Source organism: Zingiber officinale, chromosome 8B (assembly GCF_018446385.1).
Source record: "Zingiber officinale cultivar Zhangliang chromosome 8B, Zo_v1.1, whole genome shotgun sequence".
Classification (NCBI taxonomy): domain Eukaryota; kingdom Viridiplantae; phylum Streptophyta; class Magnoliopsida; order Zingiberales; family Zingiberaceae; genus Zingiber; species Zingiber officinale.
This window is the reverse complement of record NC_056001.1, coordinates 52,193,431-52,214,383: the sequence shown is the minus strand read 5'-3', so window position 1 is coordinate 52,214,383 and position 20,953 is coordinate 52,193,431. Positions and strand designations below refer to the sequence as shown.

The 20,953-nt window shown below is 39.7% G+C and overlaps 1 protein-coding gene across 2 annotated transcripts; it reads right to left on the bottom strand.

The window, feature by feature from the left end:
* Window positions 1-103: 103 nt before the first annotated feature.
* Window positions 104-12,661, bottom strand: LOC122017529 (wall-associated receptor kinase 2-like). 2 transcript variants are annotated; one of them, XM_042575169.1, is made up of 3 exons: window positions 10,860-12,661; window positions 1,974-2,168; window positions 106-1,506 (listed from the first exon to the last, which is right to left on the bottom strand). In XM_042575169.1, the coding sequence occupies exons 1-3, from the start codon at window positions 11,743-11,745 to the stop codon at window positions 353-355; spliced, it is 2,235 nt and encodes a 744-aa protein (XP_042431103.1). In that variant the 5' UTR covers window positions 11,746-12,661; the 3' UTR covers window positions 106-352. The 2 variants fall into 2 exon arrangements, with proteins under 2 accessions (XP_042431104.1, XP_042431103.1); XM_042575170.1 differs by lacking the exon at window positions 1,974-2,168 and having other exon boundaries at window positions 104-1,506.
* Between the last annotated feature and the right edge of the window lie 8,292 nt (window positions 12,662-20,953).

Sequence of the window (20,953 nt, the reverse complement as noted above, 5' to 3'; positions counted from 1 at the left end):
TTGAGTTGAAAAAAAAAAGTAATGAACTAGTAAATATATTATATATTGTTGGATATATGTAAATGGAGAAGATGTGGAAGAGAAAAGAAATTCTTCATTATGAATGAGACTTTAATCTCATATTGAAAATTTTAAGGCATATTACAAATTGTTTGTCCAACATCAATAAGTATAACATTTGCAAAATTCACACATAACACAGATTCACCATACACAAATCTTAACAATAAGTACATAAAACACATACAAGCTTACTTAACATAATGTTGTGTATTCAAGATATCTTTTGTATATTTATGGCATCATTAACTGATGAGGAGGAAGATGAGATTGGGTATGACTGTGTCTTCAACTAATTACCTTCCGTATGCAATGTTTCAGATGCGTCGCAACTATAGAAAACGCTTAATTCTCTTGTTCCATCAGTCTGAGTTGTGATCTCCTCTAGCAGGCCCTCCCTCTCGACATTGTCTTGTTCATGTTCCGACGACCATGGGTGTTGCATGAACCTTCTTAGTGTATGCAGCTCCTCAACCACTTCCTTCATCTCAGGCCTGTCTTCCCCCTTCAAGTACAAACATCGTTTGATTAGCTCACTAAGTTCTTGAATAAATTCCATATTACTTTCCTCTTTCACTTGATTGTCGAAGATATCAAATACACGATTCTCATTCATGAACAAAGCAAAAGTTGTCACCAAATTTCTTTGTTCCTCGGGTCCTTCAAAAGAAATTGCTTTTTTACCAGTAAACAACTCCAGGAGAACCACACCAAAGCTGTAAACATCACTTTTGTAGGTCAATTCATATGTTTGAAGGCACTCGGGATCAATGTAACCGTGAGTGAATTGCACCAGTGTAGCGAATTGTTGCTCATCCTTGGGTATTAGCTTCGAAGCCCCAAAGTCTGAAACTTTGGCATTGTAATCATTGTCTAGAAGTATACTAGGAGAAGCTTCCATGTGCAAATATTCCAAAGCTGTAGCGGACTGATATGCAATCCTTAGTCGAGTGTCCAAAGAAACTCGAGATTGATTCTTAATTTTATGAATAAGATGAGATAGAGTTCCATTGGGGACAAACTCATAGACCAGCATTGGCATCTCTATCTCCAAACAACAACCCAAGAGCTTTACTATGTTGTCATGGTTGATGCGTGATAAAATGAGTGTTTCATTTCCAAAACATCTCTTTAGGCTCTCATCGATGAGCTTTGGTTTTTTTATAGCCACGATGCATTTGTCTTCTAAAACTCCTTTATACACGATTCCATTACCTCCTTCACCCAGAATTTGTTTGTCATCAAAATTATTTGTTGCTTTCTCTAGTTCTTTGATTGCAAATATTCGAAATGTAAGGTTCTGTTCCTCCTTCATCTTTTTCTTTAAGTCAAGACCTCCATGCTCTTCAAAATATCTTCTCTTAATCTTTTCAAGTTTTCTTCTTTGATAGATCACATAAAAACACAAACCGCATGATAGCAAGAAAATGACACCGACACAGACGCCTGCACAATGTTCGAATAAGAAGTTTTTAAGTTAGTAGGATATGTAAAATAAAAACCCATACAAAGAAATATCAATTTTCATATACATATTTTTTTTTCATACCATTTCATTACTAAATGATTAAAAAATAAATTTCAACAACATGACTCAGACTAGGAGGTTAACCTGGTTTGACATGCTAGGTCAATTTGATTTGTTAGGCTAATTAATTTAGTCTAGTTGCAGTAAAAAGATAGAATCCGTCACCCAGTAGTTCTACATGATCGGTGCTACCAGAAGTTATAGTAAATTCTACCCGGTAATAACTAATTCAACCATATCTCAGGGACAATTAATTTAGTCTAGTGATAATTGAGTTAGATGTACAGATTTATCATTAATTTTTAACTTTTATCATTCTCAGATTCAAAGAGCAAGCAATTACTAATTGTAGATAAAGTACCAATAATTAATGGTAACTACATACCTATCACAATCTTTATCACTAAGGGCAGTCGCCGTATGGGTGGTATAGGGATGAGGATGGGAGTGGGGAGACGGAAGCAGCCAGTGCTGGAAGCATTGCCCGTTGTGCCTTGCGGACAAGAACAATTATAGCCACCGAGCGTGTTGTAGCAATTGCCTTTGCATGGATTTGGATGAATTTGACACTCATTGATGTCTGCAAATAGTTAATAACATATATTGTTATTGTGGCAATAGCCTTTGCACAGATTTGGATGAAGCTGATGGCACTCATCAATGTCTGTAAATAGTTAAATAGAGATTTGAATCTTAGAACATCTTTAATGCAAGGTTTGTGAGAGCTTTTTAAAATCAAAAAGGCTGAATAAAAAAATTTAAACCATTGTAGATATAAGGTTTATAGTTCAAGAGCAGTAGTGAAAACTTAAACCTGTTCTTTTGTATTAAATTGATGTATATATATGGAGTCATACAACTACATGCTATGAATTATATCATTAAAAAAATTTTTTAGAGCTTTAACCATTGAAGATATTTCAATGAGGTTTTATAATATTGACATGATATATTGAAATCATAAAAAAAAGCTTATTTAGAGTTTTAACGATTGGAGATGTCCTTAGGCCTTAGCTACGGTACATTATATAAAATTTTCTCTCTAATAAAAAATAGACTTAAGAATATTAGTCATTTTTGATGGACCTCCATTATTACTTTCTGATGTACCCTAATAGTGGATAGAAAACTTATGTGAAACCAGCCCATTTACCTTCAGGATTAATCGATTCTTATATTAGAAAATTGAAGGAGGATGGTTACATCATCACCCCTTAGCTCTATCTCTAGCCGAGTCTAACTTGACATGCTAACCTAAAACATTATTAAACTAAGTAACACCGAGTCTAGGATAATCCATTCGGTTCTACGAAAATTTTCTACCGGCCGTTAGGATAAATTGGGGAAGCGCTCACAGTGGGTGGTCCAGAAGTCCAGTATCACATGGTTGCACGCTCCATTTAGAGAAAAAATTCCTATAAATATGTCGTAATTGGAGATCAAACTATAGATACTTGGATGATAACTTGACGTCTTTCCACTGTACCGTAACCTAAGGGTAACTTGACATACTAAGAGAATGAGCCAATTGAGAAGGTACCCTAACTTTCTATTTATTTGGGATGATGAAAATAAAAATTTTATAATAGAGAAAAAAATTTAGTATATATTTTTTATTTCATAAAAAATGAATTATTTTTTATTTATCTATTATAAAATAATGGACAAACAAATTTAAGTTTTTTTTTTGTTGGTAGTGTAATTGATCTTTGGTCATAGGGATGACAATGGGATGAGGTGCGGATGGGTTTGTCATCCCCATCCCCGCCCCTGAATTTCATCCCCGTCCTCATCCCTGCTCCCATCCCCACTTTTTCGGATTTGGGGATTCCCCGAACCCGAACCATCGGGGATCAAATCCCCATCCCCAACCCCATCCCCGCTTTCATCCTCAAATTAATTTAATATTATTATTATTTTACTATTAATATTAATATTAGTATAAATAATAATTTTTATTATTAATATTTTAAAATTTTTAAATATTAATATTATTATCAATATTATTATTATTATTATTATTATTATTATTATTATTATTATTATTTTCGGGACGGGTTCGGGAATGGGGACAATATCCCTATACCCGCCCCGAACCCATCCCATCCCCGAAAAAAATCCCCGAACCCGTCCCCATCCCCGAATAAATTGGGGATCCCCGTCCCCATTTCGAGTTTTCCCCGCGGGTCCTCAAACCCGCGGAGAAAATTGTCATCCCTATTTGGTCAAGGTTGATTAGGTTGGTCAAGCTCGAGTTAACTCGAGTTGAGTTTTTATATTTGAGCAATATGTAGGTGGTAAAGTGAGACGTCGAGTAAGTCAAGGTTAATTGGATATTTGACGATGTTAGAAGTCTAACGTGACATTGACATGATGTAAGAAAAGTCTAGGTGGATCATAGTTGACCAGACACTTAGATGATTGGAAGACTAACAATAAACTGACATGAAGATGAGAAGTCCAAGTAGGTCATGGTTGACCGAACACTTGACGGTCAGAAGTCCAACAGGGAGTTATCATGAGAAGGGAAGTCGAAGAGGGTCGTTGAGAACCGAGCACTTGTCACGAGAAGGGAATTCTAAGAGGGTTATAAAGGACCAGACACTTCGCATGAGAAGTGAAGTCAAAATGGATCATAGAGAACCAGACACTTGGTGATGATGGAAGTCTTGACAAGTTAAGATTGATCGAATGTCAGGCAACGATGAAGTCTCGGCAAGTCAAGGTTAACTGGATGCTAGGTAATGGGAAGTCTCGGCAGATCAAAGTTGATTGAATGTTGAGCAAAGAAAGTCATGGTAGGTTGAAACCAATCAGATACCAGGCAAGATGAGAATTCAACTTGGTAAGGTAGAAATAGGAGTATTAGTTAATTAATAAGGCGTATTGATCAACCGATGGACTCTAAATCCCAAAATTGAGATTTTGAGATGTTTTTAGCATTTGCTATAGCAACTAAGGTTTCTGTTATAATAACTAGGGTTACTATAGTATTGGGGCCTACTACAAACCTTAAACCCTGAAAATTAGGGTTTGATATAGTGATTTTAAGAGTAATCATGTTAGGATTTCTACTATAGTACTTTTGCTACTGTAGTAAATCGATTGATGACTTCTATCAATTGATCAATGACATTGTAATAGTGAATAGAAGCTTCCCGAATCGATTGCTCGATTTAATTGGAGGCAAGTAATCAATTGGTGAGTCTCACCATTCGATTGGTAAGGTAAAAAAAAAATCATTTTGTAGGTTTAAATGGCTGGATTCGATGACAATCAATTGGTGAAGTCTAGCAATTAATTGGTAAGCAAAAATTAATCCGAACAACAACATTATAAAGAGGATTTCAACAAGGATTATCGATGCCAGTTCTTGGAGGTTTGAAAGTGAAGTGATGGTGCATTTTTATACCAACAAGAGACAATTCCAAACAACAAGAAAACTCCTAAAGCAAGATTCATGTAAAGTTATTTATGCGAGTGCAATCAATCTAGGTTTGATTGGGCATAATCATGATTTTGATGTGTGTATCAAAAAGTTTAAGTTATGTTTCATATATATTTGATATATGTGTTTGAGTCATGCAGGACTTGATGAACCACATATGAGAAACTTGATGCGACCAAGCTTGGTAAGTTCATCCTATGACTCGAGTCCTTAATATCGGTGAAGGATGATGTGAAAAGCATCCAAGGGATCGCTGAACGAGGAGCAATGGAGTGGAGCCGAGGGAAGCGGACTTTAAAGCAACATGAAGGATGGCATAGAGAAGAGTCATGAGCTCAAGTGCATATGAGGAATGAACGCTGAGGAAGAAGGCTTCAAGGGTAACTCTGAAAAGGATGAGAGACTAGTCGACTGAGGCAAGATCTCGATGGCTGCGAAGGTCAGTCGACTGATGATGTTTCCAGTCAACTGGTAGAGAGTCGTTGGCAGAATCTCAGATTCTGTGGAGTACCATTGGTTGTGTCCAACATTAGCATCAGTCGACTTATGGTGTTTCTAGTTGACTAGTGAGCAAGAAATGAGTTGACTTGGGATCAACTCTTTCTATTTTATTTAAAGAAGCTTGGGGCATGAAGAAGGGTATTGATTGTTGTTGTATACTCTTAAGTGTTTGCCCTCAAGCTTCCAAGTCTAATACTCTTCTTCCTAAACTTCATTCTCAATCTTGTAAAGAAGAAGAGTGTTTTATGCGAAGTTTGCTCCACCGAGAAGGAGTATGCATTAGTCAGAGATTACCAAGGATTAATCCACCGACGGATTGAAGGGTCGCCCACCTCAAGGACAAGTCGTGGAGTAAGAGGTTTATCTCAGAACCACATTAAATAACCTTGTTAGAGTTTGTCTTCTTACCTTATTTGTTTTCATTATTCCACTGCATACTAACAAAATGTAGGAAGAGAAGGGATTGAGTGATCGTCTATTCAACTTCCTTTCTAGTCAGACCATGATCTAAGACAAGTGGTATCAGAGTAAGGTTCGCCCTTCACCGGACTAACCGCTAAGAAGAGCACTATTAACACAATGGCCGGCCTAAGCATTCAACCATCGAAGTTCGAAGGAGATTTATCTTGATGGAAGAAGAAAGTTGAGGTATTTTTTTAAACTGACTTTGAAATAATGCTAATAATAAAAAATAGTTTTGAGATGCCTATGGATGAAAAAAATGCGATAATTGAAAAATCAAGATGGACTAAGAAGCAAAAGAAAGAGCACTTAGCAAACTCGAGCAAAGTATTATCTCCTGAACGTGCTTTCTCAACAAGAAATCAATTGGATTGGAGATTACTCAAGTTCCAAGAACATGTGGGAAAAATTGGTTGAGCTTCACAAAGGGACATCATAAGCAAAATTGGCAAGAAGAGACCTTCTCTAATCTCAACTCAATAACATCAAGCTTGAAAGGGGAGAAAAGGTATCCATGTTACATTCTAGAATTAAAGAAATCATCAATAGACTATCAAGTGTAGGTGAGACACTTACACATTGGGATGTGATGATGAAAGTCATCAATGCCTTTCCAAGAACCTCCACATGGATGTCAATAGTAGATTCTTTCTACATTTCAAAGAATCTAAAGGTATGAATCCTAGATGAATTATTTTCAACTATAGAGCTTCATGAAACTTGTGTTGAAGGGTTAGATGGAGAAGCTCATAGATCAAGGGGAGTAGCACTTGTGGCTAACAAGGAGAAGGAAAAAGAAGAAGAAGTCACCATCTCCACCATTCTCCGATTCCATGGAGTCAAGTACTTCAATGGATAGTGATCAACAAACATATATGGTAAGAAGGATGAGAAAAGTATTTAAAATTTTTAAATCTAACAAATCACATGCTAGAAGAAGTTCAAGGGGGAATAGTAGAACAAAGAAGATCATATGCTATAATTTCCAAGAAGAAGGGCACACGAAGGATCAATGTCCTTTATTGAAGAAGAAGGAAGAAAAAAAGAAGACAAAAGAAAACGGAAGAAGACCCAAAACTTAAAAGCAACATGGGATGATCCATCATCATCGGAAGAAGAACACCATATATCTCATTTTTCTCTAATGAGAATTGATGACCTTGCCTCTACCTCATCCGAAAATGAAGAAGAAAGGAGTCCAAGCGAAGAAGAGAGGAGCTCAAATGAAGGGGGAGGACAATCTTCCGATTTAGATTTTTCAGTAAGTAAGGTATATAGTCTTCCCACTCATGAGATTTGCTTAAAGCTAAAAGAAAAAATAAATCTTTGAAAAATGATATTAGTTTTCTAGAGGAAAAATTAGAATCCATGTCTTCTAAGGTTAATGATTCCGCTAGTAGATATGCTTCTTCTAGTATAAATGTTTTATGTTTAAAAGAAGAAAAAATAAAGAACTAAGAGAAAAGGTAGAATACCTTAGGAAGACCCTTGAAAAATTCACAATTGACTCCAATACCTTAAATATGATCATAGGGAACCAAAGAGCAAGTTTTAATAAAAAGGGGTTAGGATACAAGGAATCAAACAATAAAAAAATCCTACCAGTATCTAATTGCTAGGGGTAATCAAAAACAAAAAAGGCAGATAGAAAATGGATCCTTAAGGAATATTTGGTTAATTCAATTAGAAAGAATTTCTATTAGGTGCCAAAGTCAATCCTTAAGGATTAAAGGATTTTGGAATAGTTGTTGGACTCCGTGATAGTTTTGATGTGATCAACTAGGTTAAGTTATGTCTTGTTATGTTTGATCCTTGTGTCTAAGTGTGCAGGAGCTTAGGAACACAAGAAGTCGATAAAAAGATGTAGCTAGTGAGAAGGATGGTACGGGAAGGGAGCCGACGGGCTCGGTGCATTCGAGGGATGAGGTGTTGTGGAAGAGTACACCGGTGGACAAGAAAGACGTGAGTGACATTCCGAGGGATGAGAAGCTTGAGCGAAAGTCTGCTCGAGAAGAAGGCCGAAAATTAAGTTTGGGTGAGCCCTCTTTCAGTTGACCCACATCACCCAAGCGATCGGAGCAGCAGAAGAGCAAAAGGAGGTTGAAGATGCTGCTAGAGGCGCCTTCAAAGGGACTTGAAGGCGCCTTTGCGCCTCGTTGTGGAAGGCACCTTCCATGACTGGAAGGCGCCTTCGATGAATAATATGAAGGCGCCTTCCAATCCTATTGAAGGCGCCTTCGACCAGGCAGAAATGAACGTTAGCGAGGATAAAACTTTATCCTCGCTTGCCTCGTTGGAGGTGCCTTCCACCCCTATGGAAGGCTTCTTCCAGCAACGAATAAATTTTCTCAGGGGCTATAAAAAGATCACTGGACCTAGAAAATATGTATCAACTCTAGTAATCATTTCCTAGCAACTGTCTGAACTTTTCAACTAGTATAAGAGGCTTCTCTGCCTTCAATGAAGGAGATTTGTTTAGCGCTTTTACTTGCCTTGGATTAACAACCATCTAGGTTGTAACCAAGTAAATCCTGTGCCTCTTCTATCTAGTTGTTTCTTTAACTTATTATTATTGTTGTCTTTAATTTGAGTTGAAAGAATGGGAAAAAGTTATTTATTTTTTCAAGCAATTCACCGCCTCTTGCCGGCCCCGCTGCGCCAACAATAGTCAACCATAGAAGACATAATTCAAATCTTTTATAAATAGTTGATTTGAGATATAAAGGGGAACACTTAGCCTTGGATAAAAATTCATGATAAAAGGGCTAAGTAGAAATTACTTTTATTATATCTCATAACAAACTATAAGCATGACTTACTTTATAATTCTAGCCATGGATGTGGAATGATAGGATGATATATTTAATTCATTTATGCTTATGACAAGTTGATGAATTATGAAATCTATCAAATCTAGTGATCATTAATCATCTATCGGGAAATCAAATGTTTAATTAATGGACATCTTACTCATAGATCATAGTTATACATTTTAAATGTTTTGAAAATAATTTTATGTTTTGTAAACTGTGGTTTAGCTTTTTAAAACATAAGAATTCAAAATAAATGTTCAAAATTGATAAAACATTGAATGGTTTTAAGGTTTTTGAGTGTTTGTCAAAACTTTAAAAATATAATGAATTTTCATAAAAATATATTTTTCCTTGTTAAAAATGAGCTTAAAAGAAATATGTTATCAAAATTTTAGGATTTTTTTTTATATTTCTAGATTTTTTTTTTTTTATTTCTGAAGTTGATTTCAGAAATCAGAATATGGACTGAAGGTGTGCCAGTTAACTAATAGTTGATTTTTTGAATTCTGACTTTGTTTTAGAAATTGATTTTGGTTCACTCTTAGTTAAAGTTGATATCATAGTGTGCTTGGTGGTTGGGTGTAATCTTTTTGATGGTGTCAAAGGGTGAGGGGATGATAAAATTTAAGTTAGAAATCATATTTAGTTAAGGGGGAGCTTAGAAATTAAGTGATAGAGCATAAGTTATGAGGAAGCTTGGATTTATGCTTCATGTTTATATATTTATACTTTCCTTTCAATTTTTAAGTTTTATTTATGTCTAACGTAAACATATTGTCACATATCAAAAATGAGGAGATTTTGAGTGTAATCAATCCAGGTTTGATTGGGTACAATTATAATTTTGATGTGTATGTCAAAGAGTTTAAGTTATATTTCATATAAGTTTGATATGTGTGTTTGAGTCATATAGGACTTGGTGAACCACATATGAGAAACTTGGTGCAACCAAGCTTCGTAAGTTCATCCTATGTCTTGGGTCCTTGAGATCGGTGAAGGATGGTATGGAAAGCATCCGAGGGATCGTCGGATGAGGAACAATGGAGTGGAGCCTAGGGAAGCGGACTTCAAAGCAATATGAAGGATGACACGGAGAAGAGCCGCGGGCTCAAGTGCATTTGAGGAACAAAGACCGAGGAAGAGTGCTTCAAGGGCAACTCTGGAAAGGATGAGAGACTAATCGACTGATGATATTGTTAGTCGACTGAAGCAAGATCATGAGGGCACAGAAGGTTATGTGCTCGACGGTTGCGAAGGTCAGTCGACTAATGATGTTTCCAGTTGACTGGTAGAGAGTCGTTGGCAGAATCCCGATTTCTGTTGGACACATCAATCGACTGATGGTGTTTCCAGTTGACTAGTGAGTAAGAAATGAGTTGACTCAGGATTAATTCTTTCCACTCTATTTAAAGGAAGTTTAGGGCATGAAGAAGGGTACTGATTGTTGTTGTATACTCTTAAGTGTTTTTCCTCGAGCTTCCAACTCTAATACTCTTCTTCCTAAACTTCATTCTCCCCCGGAACTATGGTGTAGCGGCAGGACATCCAGGTTGTCACCCAAGCACCCGTGGTTCGAGCCTGGTGGTCGGTGAAAAACTTCTATGGGGCCGGACCGATCACCCCAGGCTCAATGTTATTCAACCTGATTAATTTATGAAAACACCCAGCCTGATTAATTTATGAAAACATTGATGATCTCCAGAGCTATGATATCATAATAGAACATCCAAAATATCATCCAAAACACCCACGAATTCAAAAAATTGATAAGAACACGGACCAACGTATTTATTTTTTACCACACGAGAGGCAACTCGTGACCGCGGTCGACCTTGCACGTGGCTGCCAATGGCTTAGCTCGTGGCCACGAGCTACTTCTATCACATTTTTTTTTCCTCACCTCTTTCTTACCTTTTTATCTTAAATATTTTTTCTCTTTCTGTTTTCTTAAATTTTTTTTCTTCCATTCTTTCTTATTCTTTCACCTCGGAATAAACAGACCCTAAAACATGAATATATATAGGTCTAAGTAGCTCAAGTAAAGTACCTTGGCATCCATTGCGGACGTAAGGGTTGCCTTCGAATCCGATCGAACAATTGCAAAGGTACCCAGGAGCAGCGGAGGAGTCAACGCACTTGCTGTGCTCACTCACACAGGCGTAACTGCTGTAGTCTAGCCGGGCTTCCTCGCACGTTGTGTATCCGATCGCCCAACTCAGCACCACCGGCACCCTTCCATGATAACTCTCAACCAAGAAGTCGGTGGTCGTGATGTAAGAGCTCTGGAAGCTGAAATTATTCTCCTCCACCAGCACCGCGTAGCTGCAAGGGCTAAAGCTCCTCGTGCTGGAGCCGTTGTGTTCGGAATCGAACCAGACGGCGATGTAGTCGAGGCCCCGGGGAACGGAGGTTTGGCAGCAGCCGAGGCCGGCGCACGAGCCGGATCCGCCGGCGGAGAGGCTGTCGTTCTGGCAGAAGGTCATGCATCCGCTCCGGTACGGTTTGCCACCCTGGGTGCCGTTGATGTAGGCGAAGGTGTCGCAGCCGATGACGGTGAACTTGTTGTCGGCGTCGGAGAATCTGTACGGCCATCCGTTCATTTTGAAATACCACTCCGGGCTGCTTTGATTATAGCAATTCCACGAGATCAGATTATACACCCGCATTTTGCCCTGCGACAACAAGATATCTATGATCTCCACCGACTCCGAGCCATCGCTACCTAGAAAAAGCCGGTCGTGGCCGTGGGCGTTCTTCGTGCAGGCGAGCGTGTAGAAGTTGCCGAAGGAGCAGTTGGGGCCGATGCCGAACGGGTAGGGGATGTTCACATCCCCGCAGCTCGTCAGGCACTCAGCAGCCGGTAATTGCGACGGCGGCGGCGGCGGCAGCGGCGGCGGCAGCAGCAGCAGAAGTACCAAAGACACAATCTCCATTATTCTCCGAGTTAAAGGAAATTGACAGTTAAACTATTTGAAGTCTTCAAGTCAATGGATGGAGTACAAGTCTCCAAGTCAATGGATGGAGTACAAGTCTTCAAGTCAATGGAGGAAAACGACAAATGCTACAACACTTTCCAAGTCCAACTCAGTTGAAAGATACGGCCCACACATTTCTTGAGAGGGGTAAATCAAGGGGCTTCGCAAGTTTATCTTGTTAAAGATATGTGGGGTGTTGTTAATGGAGGAAACATTTTTTGCTTCAATCAGTGTACCAAAAAACGCCGAGGATTTTAAGAAGTGGAAATAGTTAAATGTAAAAGCTTACTTATTTTAAAGAGATATAGAATCTCATGAATTATTGGATCATATTATATGATAGGGGAGGTAATAGGAGGGGTGCCATATGGTTAAAGAAAAATTAAGTCTTGTTGAGGTGGTGGTGAAAGTCAACAGAGGGGAGACGAAGTGATTCAAGAGAGATCTCCGGCTTGACTTTATGCTCGGCAGCGAGGACAATCCGACGGCACAAAGCGAGGTTCAACCAACAACTTGGCCGACACAAAAGGAGGGAAATAAGCAACAAAGAAGTTGTTGTCCGGTCCAGAAAGAGCTGCTATCCAGAGCTTTTCCTCGTTGTCCGGCGCCCACGAAGTTGCTGTCGATAAGGGACAACGTACCTTGAGGCTTCGGGTTTTGGTAGCAACGTTTGCTCACCAAAACGAAACTTGGGGAGGCCTAGAACGCAACTGCATAGTGACGGACAGATTCTGTCCACTGATTGGAGGATATTGCAGGTGGTGGCTAGCCATTGCCTAGTAAGCTTGGGCAGCGACGACACAAAGAACTCCTTTGTGTGGTTGGTGACAAGAGGGAGAGGAAATGAGAAGAGGCCTAATCCTATTATGTTATTCTTCAATCAATTCCAATTAATAACTCTCCTCACAAAGGGGTATACTTATACACTTCATTAATGACTTGGAGAGCAAGTCATCTCTCAAATCCAATAATCCAATAGCAACCTGATCCATTACCATTAAGTTTGATTCAAAATCAAACTATCTTGGTTCATAACTAAATCAAACCCTTTTATTTATCATTAAATCATCTCGGTTCATAATTAAATCAAACTCTTTTGGTTTATTATTAAATCATAATGAATCTAACCTTGTCTACAAGAGACATGATCTACCATCGCTTCCGTTGTGCCAAACACCTTCCATATTTGCTCCCCACCTGGTTCTACCAGACTTAGTCTCTCTCAATCTAAGAATTCAATTTTCAAACTTATTTTAAGTCTTTTTTTATGAAAGGTAATTATATATTATCAAACAATGCACATCTATACAAAAGTGATCATGGAACCCCTTGTGTCATGTCTGGTGATCTGTCAAATCTGGAAGGGGAACTGTGATCGTGTACATGTGCCTACTCGTGTACCATCTCTCACTATCTATGCTATGTATGCTGGTTGCCCGCTCATCCCCAAAATAAGATATTGAAGCTGAGGTATCAACCAACACCATCCATGATGTCTGCCCATGCTGTACATGTGTTTGTATCATCTCTGTCCACACTATGTCCTGAAGCCTCAATCAGTGGGTGCCTTGCACCTTCCATGCTATGTGTATCTACCATGTGTCTGTGAGTCACCAATGACTCCAAGTGATCTCTGTTAGCCTCCATGCCATGTGCATCTACCATGTGTCTATGAGTCACCAACGACTCCAAATGATCTTTGTCTGCCTCCTTATGTATCATGGGTCTAGGGCCGCCTAGTGTCATCTCCAAGACCCATGAAGTTACTTTAAGCAAGTGATCAGCTATCAACGGATTTGATGTGCCTTTATAGCGAACCATTTGCAGCAGATTAGATAGACCTTTATGGTGGGCCTATGCACCCTCATGGACTTTTTGGAAAAGCCTCAGTCATAAGTGGTTTTAATGTTGTTCTTATCGTGAACCATTTGCTGCGGATTAGATAGACCTTTATGATGGATCTATTCATCCTCTTGGGCTTTTTGACAAAGCCCCAACCATAAACAGATTTGACGTGTATTTACTACTAATCGTTTGCTGCGGACTAGATAGATCATTCTAAGGTGAATCTATTCACTTGTACATCATATCACTAGTATGAATCAATAGATTCTCGATTTATGTTGACCGTTCATAATTAACAATTAATTACAAATCAATCATGATGCGGTGGTAAATGGGGCGTACTAAGGACGAGTCAGAGGTGGGAAATACGACTGACGTGAAGGTCAAAGTCAAGGTGGTCAACGTCAGGGAACCAACGGGCTCACCAAAGTTGACCGAGCAGGTGACAATGGGTCGAGCAACCCAGAGGATCATATGAGCAGATTGCTCATCCGACCGAGACAACCATAAAGAGGACATTAGATGCTCACAACTAACAAAGCGAATGATAGTCCGAGCTATCTGGTCGGGCCAGGGCCAACCTATTGAGCCGAGCGACCGAGGAGGAGAACAGACTTGAGCAACCAAGGGGGAGTCTTGGCCGAGCGGCATCCTCGCTCGGCTAAAAAATGGGACCCTCTGCGTAGCTCATCAGACCCCTCTAGGAGTTAGTGCCGCTGACAACAGGACATGGTCTACCGGTAAATCATACGACGGAAGCTTCTATTATTATGTCAGGGATTTGCACGTCCTGTTAAAGTATGATGTCAGAGATACTTTTCTAACATTTCTTTTTATAGAACAGTTGGGAAAACATGCTTGTGCCTTGAGGAGCGTGCACATCGCCTACTAGAGCACTATATAAAGGGGGGGGGTCCATGTAGACCTGACCCCGGGCCCGGTCTGGCCCGGACCGGGCCAGGGCCCTTAATCGGGTCAACGGGCAAGTTGCCCGTTGACCCAGTTCCCCGAGTCGAACTGGAACCAGCCCGGCAAGTTGCTGGGCCGGTTCCGATTCCGTTGGTACAAAAACCGGCGGACCACCGGTTAACCGCCGGTTCAACATTTGAATTTTTTTTACCGACTATGAAACACCATTGAACCGCCGATTAACTGGCGGTTCATAGCCATTGGGAGAGGGTGGGGTTTTTTTTGGATATTATTTTCAATGGTTAGGATCATTTGATCATTTTTTGATCAATGACTTTGATTTAGCGTCCGTTACTATCAAAACTCTATAAATAGAGAGCTTATTTCATCATTTCTTCACACATCTTCTCTACTCTTAATCTCAATTTCATATTCTCTACATGCTTTCATTTCCAATTTTCAATTACAATGGAAGGAGGTCACGGAGGTGCGTCATCTCAAGCTCGAAAGGGAAAGGAAATAATGAATCCACGGGAGGAGGACCCCAACATTCAATCCACCGATGATGAGATCGAACATCTTTCGAATCCGACACCCGAACACATTGATGTATCGATGTAATTACTTCTAAGGTTCGAGAACTTCCTCCTCTAAAGTCTTCTATTTTCACTAAACATTTGAGAAGGTCACTCTTCCATCGGGAGAAATGCGTGTAAAATGTAAGCATTGCAATGCTTCCTACAAATTCCAAGCTGGTGGCGGCTATGGGTCGTTGAAACGACATGTAGAAACGAAGCACCCGACGGAATTTGAACTCGATCATTCTCAAACACAATTATCAAGATTTTCTTCAACTATCGGTAGTACCGATTCCAGTTTATTTTTATATTCAGATAATAAATTAAGAGAATCGTTAGTTAAATTTGTTTCCGTAGAACATCTTTCTTTTAGTTTTGGATCTAAATGCACATTTGAAGATTTTTGAAAATAATCTCTTAATCCATGTGGTAAACGTGTTCCTAGAACTACACTTACTCGTACAATTAAAAAATTAGTAAAACAAGGAAAAACGAATTTAATTGATGAATTTAGTAAATTAGATAATAAAGTTTCTTTATGTTCTGATATTTGGAGTGATCATTGGCAAACACATTCGTATATGAGTGTGACTTGTCATTGGATAGATAACTCTTGGAACCTCCAGAAAAGATTGTTAGCTTATAGAGTTTTTGATAAATCACATAATGCTCATAACATCGCACAATTATTATGTTTAATTTTAGAAGAATACGGCTTAACTCATAAAATATTTTTAATATCATTAGATAATGCTAGTTCCAATACCACTTGTGTAAATGATCTAAAATTTATTTGTCAACCTATTACTGGCGGTTTATTTTTTTTATATTCATTGTGTATGCCATGTTTTAAATTTATGTGTTCAAGATGGTTTAAAAATTTTAGAAAGTTATATTAAACCAATTAGAATTGTAATTTCTTATTTATGGTCTCATCCATCTATAATGAAACAATGGGGTAGATTTTGTAAAACTAATGGAATGAGACCTAAAAAATTTCCACGTGATGTACCAAAACATTGGAATTCAACATACTAATTATTACAAGATTCATTTGAATATAAAGAATTATTATGTTCATTTTTTGCACAAAATACTAATACTAATATATATTTATTTTCACAACAATGGAATATTTGTAGTAGTATTTGTAAAATTTTAAAAGTATTTAATGATGCAATCGAATAACTTTTCGGTGTTTATTATCCCACTGCTCAATTAGTTTTAGAAAAATTTTCTAATATAGTATTAGTTTTAAATGAACATATTAATAATGAATCTTTATCTCCTTGCATCTTAACTATGAAAACTAAATGGGAAAAATATTTTTATTTTATTCCTAAAATTTATTTAATTGCATTTGCTTTAGATATTAGATTTAAATTAGAAGTTTTACAAGAAATGTTAACTTTATATTATGGCGCTTTAATTCCAATTAAAGATTCTTCTTCTTCTAATCAAATTAATATTATATATAATGTTAGAATTTATTTATATGATATTTATAATCAATATTATGTAAAATATGGAACACAAATTAATATTTCTGAAATACAACAAACTACTACTAGTAATTTAAAACTTACAAAAGCACAACTTTTATTAAAAGAACGGACAAAACGTCCACGAGGATCCTTAAGTTCCACACAGGAACTTGAGAATTATTTTACGACTTCTTTTGATTTTAATGAAGCAGATAGCGAAAATTTCGATATCTTAAAGTGGTGGTCACAGAAGGCTCAAAGTTTTCCCGTCCTCTCCGTGATCGCCAAAGAAATTTTAGCTTGTCCAGTGTCAACTGTTGCTGTGGAGCAGACGTTCAGTGTCAGCGGCAACATATTAGATGAACGACGATCAACTTTATCTCCCGACTCATTGGAAGCCCAAGCATTACTGGACGATTGTACCAGAGCGGAGAAAAGAATCCAAGGAATGCAACTTTCAGATAACGAAGTTGAAGATTTTGATACTGAAGGAACGAATATGACAGGAACGAGAAATGGAAGTGAGTGAAAATGTAAAAGAATAAAAATGTAAAAGAACTACGTGAGCTTTGATTACCCTAAGGGGATACGTAGGCAACTTAAATAAGTGCAATCTCTTTTTTCCAATAGATTTTAATTTGTAATTTGTAATTTGTAATCTTTAATTTTTAATTTTTAATTTTTTTAACATAATAATCTTGAACCGTGACAAACCATGAGCCGGCGATTTCGAACAGTGAACCGTAACCGTCTTGGACAGTTAAGGTTCAGGGTCGACCTGCTTGGAACCGTCGAACCAGCGGTTCTGAACCGTCGGTTCCGAACCGTGGTCAGGTCTAGGTCCCTGCACTGACGGAGGTAGGTGAGATAAGTTATTTGTGCTTGTGCTCTCATTGTTGCTACATTGCTACGCCGCCTTTCAATTATTCTAATGACTGACTTGAGTGTCGGAGGGTCAACGCCGGGACCTCTTCCCTGGCCTAACACTGACATTCTTTGTGTTGTAGAGCAGAACGGAGTCTTCACGCAGTCAACCGAGGAGCCACATCTCCAACCAGCCGTCTTCACTGTTTTTGGATATGATCATATTAGCGTTGTCTGTGGGAAAGTAACCTATATCTAAGACGTGAAGATGGAAGACGCTGGATGATTCACGACTGTGACACTGACAAAGGAGGACTTGGACATGCTGATACAAGCCTGTGCTACCATGATGGTGGAGCAACAACAGTAGGCGATGACTGAACGCCAGGTAAATGAACTTGCGACGTCAGTAGCTGGACAATAGGCCAGATATAGAGACCGAGCGGAGAATATATCCGTTTGGGGGCAGAACAAGAAGTCGATCGACACATATGGGGATGTACCAAATGCGTTGATTCCCTTTCATCGGGCATTGTTCCACACTCCTTCATAGGAACAAGGCCGAGCGGATAGGGGACAAGGATCCTCCTCGAATGACATGCTTATCTAGTACGGGCGGAAGGGACAGGCACCAAGGATTAATGACTCTTCTGAATGGATCAACTGACAGTTCTCTCAAAGGATCCTAGATGGCCCACTACCTTGACATTATACTTCGTTGACGATCGAGGAATAGAATGGCACAACCGATCTAGAGGACCATCTGATCATGTTTGACAACACGACCACACTCCATCAGTATACCGATGGAGTGAAGTGTCGAGTCTTCCTCACCACCCTCTCTGGATCAGCGCAACAGTGGTTCAGACGACTGCCAATTAGATCAATTCACAGTTTCAAGGATTTCTGAGTAGCGCTCCTGCATCATTTTGCCAACAGTCATCACCAGCAGAAGACGAGCGTTAATTTGTTCAGTGTGAAGCAGGGGCCCAAGGAAGCATTGAGAGCTTATATCAAGCGGTTCAACCAAGTAGCCATGGATATCCCATTGGTCATCCTAGAGGTATTGGTGAATGCCTTCTCGCAGAGGCTCACCGAAGGGGAATTCTTTCGCTCGCTCATTCGGAGGCCGCCAAAAGACTTTGATCAGCTACTCAGGCGCGCAACTAAATACATCAATGTGGAGGAGGCTCAAGCGGCACGAAGGAAGGAAGTGCCCGCTGAACACACTGCTCCCCTTGAATGACGGTCGGCTAGCAACCATCAACCACCAAAGGGCCCCCTATCGGGAGCAACACAACTGCACCAAGAACCCCGATCCCATGCAATGCAACATGTGGAAGCAGAACAGTCAAAGGCTGTGAAAGGCAGATCGTGGACACCATTGATCTGCTCATACCATCGCTAGGCGACGCACAATACTTGGGACTATTACAACTTGAGGCCAGTTACAAGCCGACTGGTTCCTCCGAGATACCATCATCGTTCATCCTCTCTTGATCAGCATCATCGACGCTGATCAGATGAGCAACGGGGAGAAGAGAGTCCAGTAGTCAAGCAGCGTCAACGTTAGCCTCAATGAAGAGGAAATACAAGTCCCGCCCGAGCTTCCGCTGAGCGAGCTTGACCTTCGACTCGGGAAGAGGAAAACCGAAGTAATGCAACTCGGGGCGAAATCAAAATAATCACCGGAGGACCAACCGACGATGATTCCAACTGAGCGAAGAAGTTGTACACCCAGTGACTCGAGATATATGCTGTGGGATTCAGTAAGGAGAAGGCCGAGGGACAAGAGATCAATTTTGGTCTTCGGGACCTAGAGGGAGTAGAGATCTCTCACGATGACGCCTTGATTATTCGAGCGATAATAGCTAATTATACTATTACTGAACTTTCATAGATACAGGTAGCTCAGTAAATATCATTTTCAAAAAGACATTTGACCAGTTACAAATTGACCTAAGCGAATTGCAGCCCATGATGATCCCGCTATATGGATACACAGGCAATGAAGTATTGTCGATCGATTAGGCTTGGCTGGCCATATCGCTTGGGGAGGAGTCTCTCAGGAGGACAAGAACTACAAACCTTATCGTGGCACACATCGACAGGACAATTGGAATTACCTTCTCGAGTGACTGGAGGACGTTACTGATAAGTTCCTCCGATCGGGCGTTACGCCACCCGATACAGAGGAAGCCAAGTTGCTAAAATGAGGGTCTTTCGGTTCACATTAATCGGAGATCATTTATATAAGAGAGTTTTCTTGAGGCCGCTGCTTAAGTACATCGGATCAGATGACATTGAGTACATCTTACAAAAAGTTCATCAAGGTTCCTGCGGCAGTCATCCGAGCGGCATATCATTGGCTCGTAAGATCCTATTGGCCAAATATTTCTAGCCTACATTACAAAGTGATGCCACTCGGATGGTGGTCACTTGCTTCTCATGCCAGAAATATCAGAACATCTCGCACCGACCTACCGAGGAGATGAAAGCATCCACTGTGTCTTGTCTGTTCGACTAGTGGAGCATGAACATCTTTGGACCGTTTCCCATGGTAACCGGGCAACGAAGATTTCTACTCGTGGCAGTAGATTATTTCTCAAAATAAGTGGCAGGTGAGCTGCTAGCCAAGATAACCGAGCATATGGTTAACAAATTTATATGGTAGAATATCTTGTGATGGTTCGACATCCTCGCAGTTCGTCTACATTATTAGGGTCGACGAACTTCCAAGCGTATTATGGACTTATCGCACCACACCTAGAGACGCGACCGGCATAACCCCGTTCATCTGGTGTACGGGGGTGAGGCAGTAGTGCCGGTTGAAGTAAGAGTAGAGTCCGACCGGGGACAACTCCACGATGAAGGAAACGCTGATCGAAGGCTTATGGAGCTTGACATAGATGGAGTGCGAGATAAGGCCATCGTCCGACTCATGACATACCGGTAGTGCATGAAGCAAAGCTATAATCGGAGGGTGATCCTGTGATCATTCTAAGTTAGCGACTTGGTATAGAAAAGAGTGAAGTCGGTCGGTGACGTTACCAAGCTAGAATCCCATGGGGAGGACCATATAAAGTTTTTCAGAAGCTCCGCTTAGGAGCTTACTATTTGTAAGATGAATATGGGAGAAAACTCGGTCTACCATGGAGTGCAAGCCATCTCTAGCCCTATAGGGCGGGGTGAGAGGTGCGTGATTAAATTCAGATACACTTGTAAAGCCGTATATTTTGTAAGTGCAGGGAAATAATGAATGAAAAACCCAAGTGTCCCAAACTCTTGTGTCGATCAACTAAGATAAAAGTCGAGCGACGACTATAAACCTTTGTACATCATTGCCAAAAAGTCTAGCGACAACTATAAACCCGGGAGTCGACGATAATAAAGTCGAGCGGTGACATAAACTCGAAAATTGATGATAATAAAGTCGAGTGATGACTATAAATCCGGGAGTTGACGACAACAAAGTCCAGCGATGAC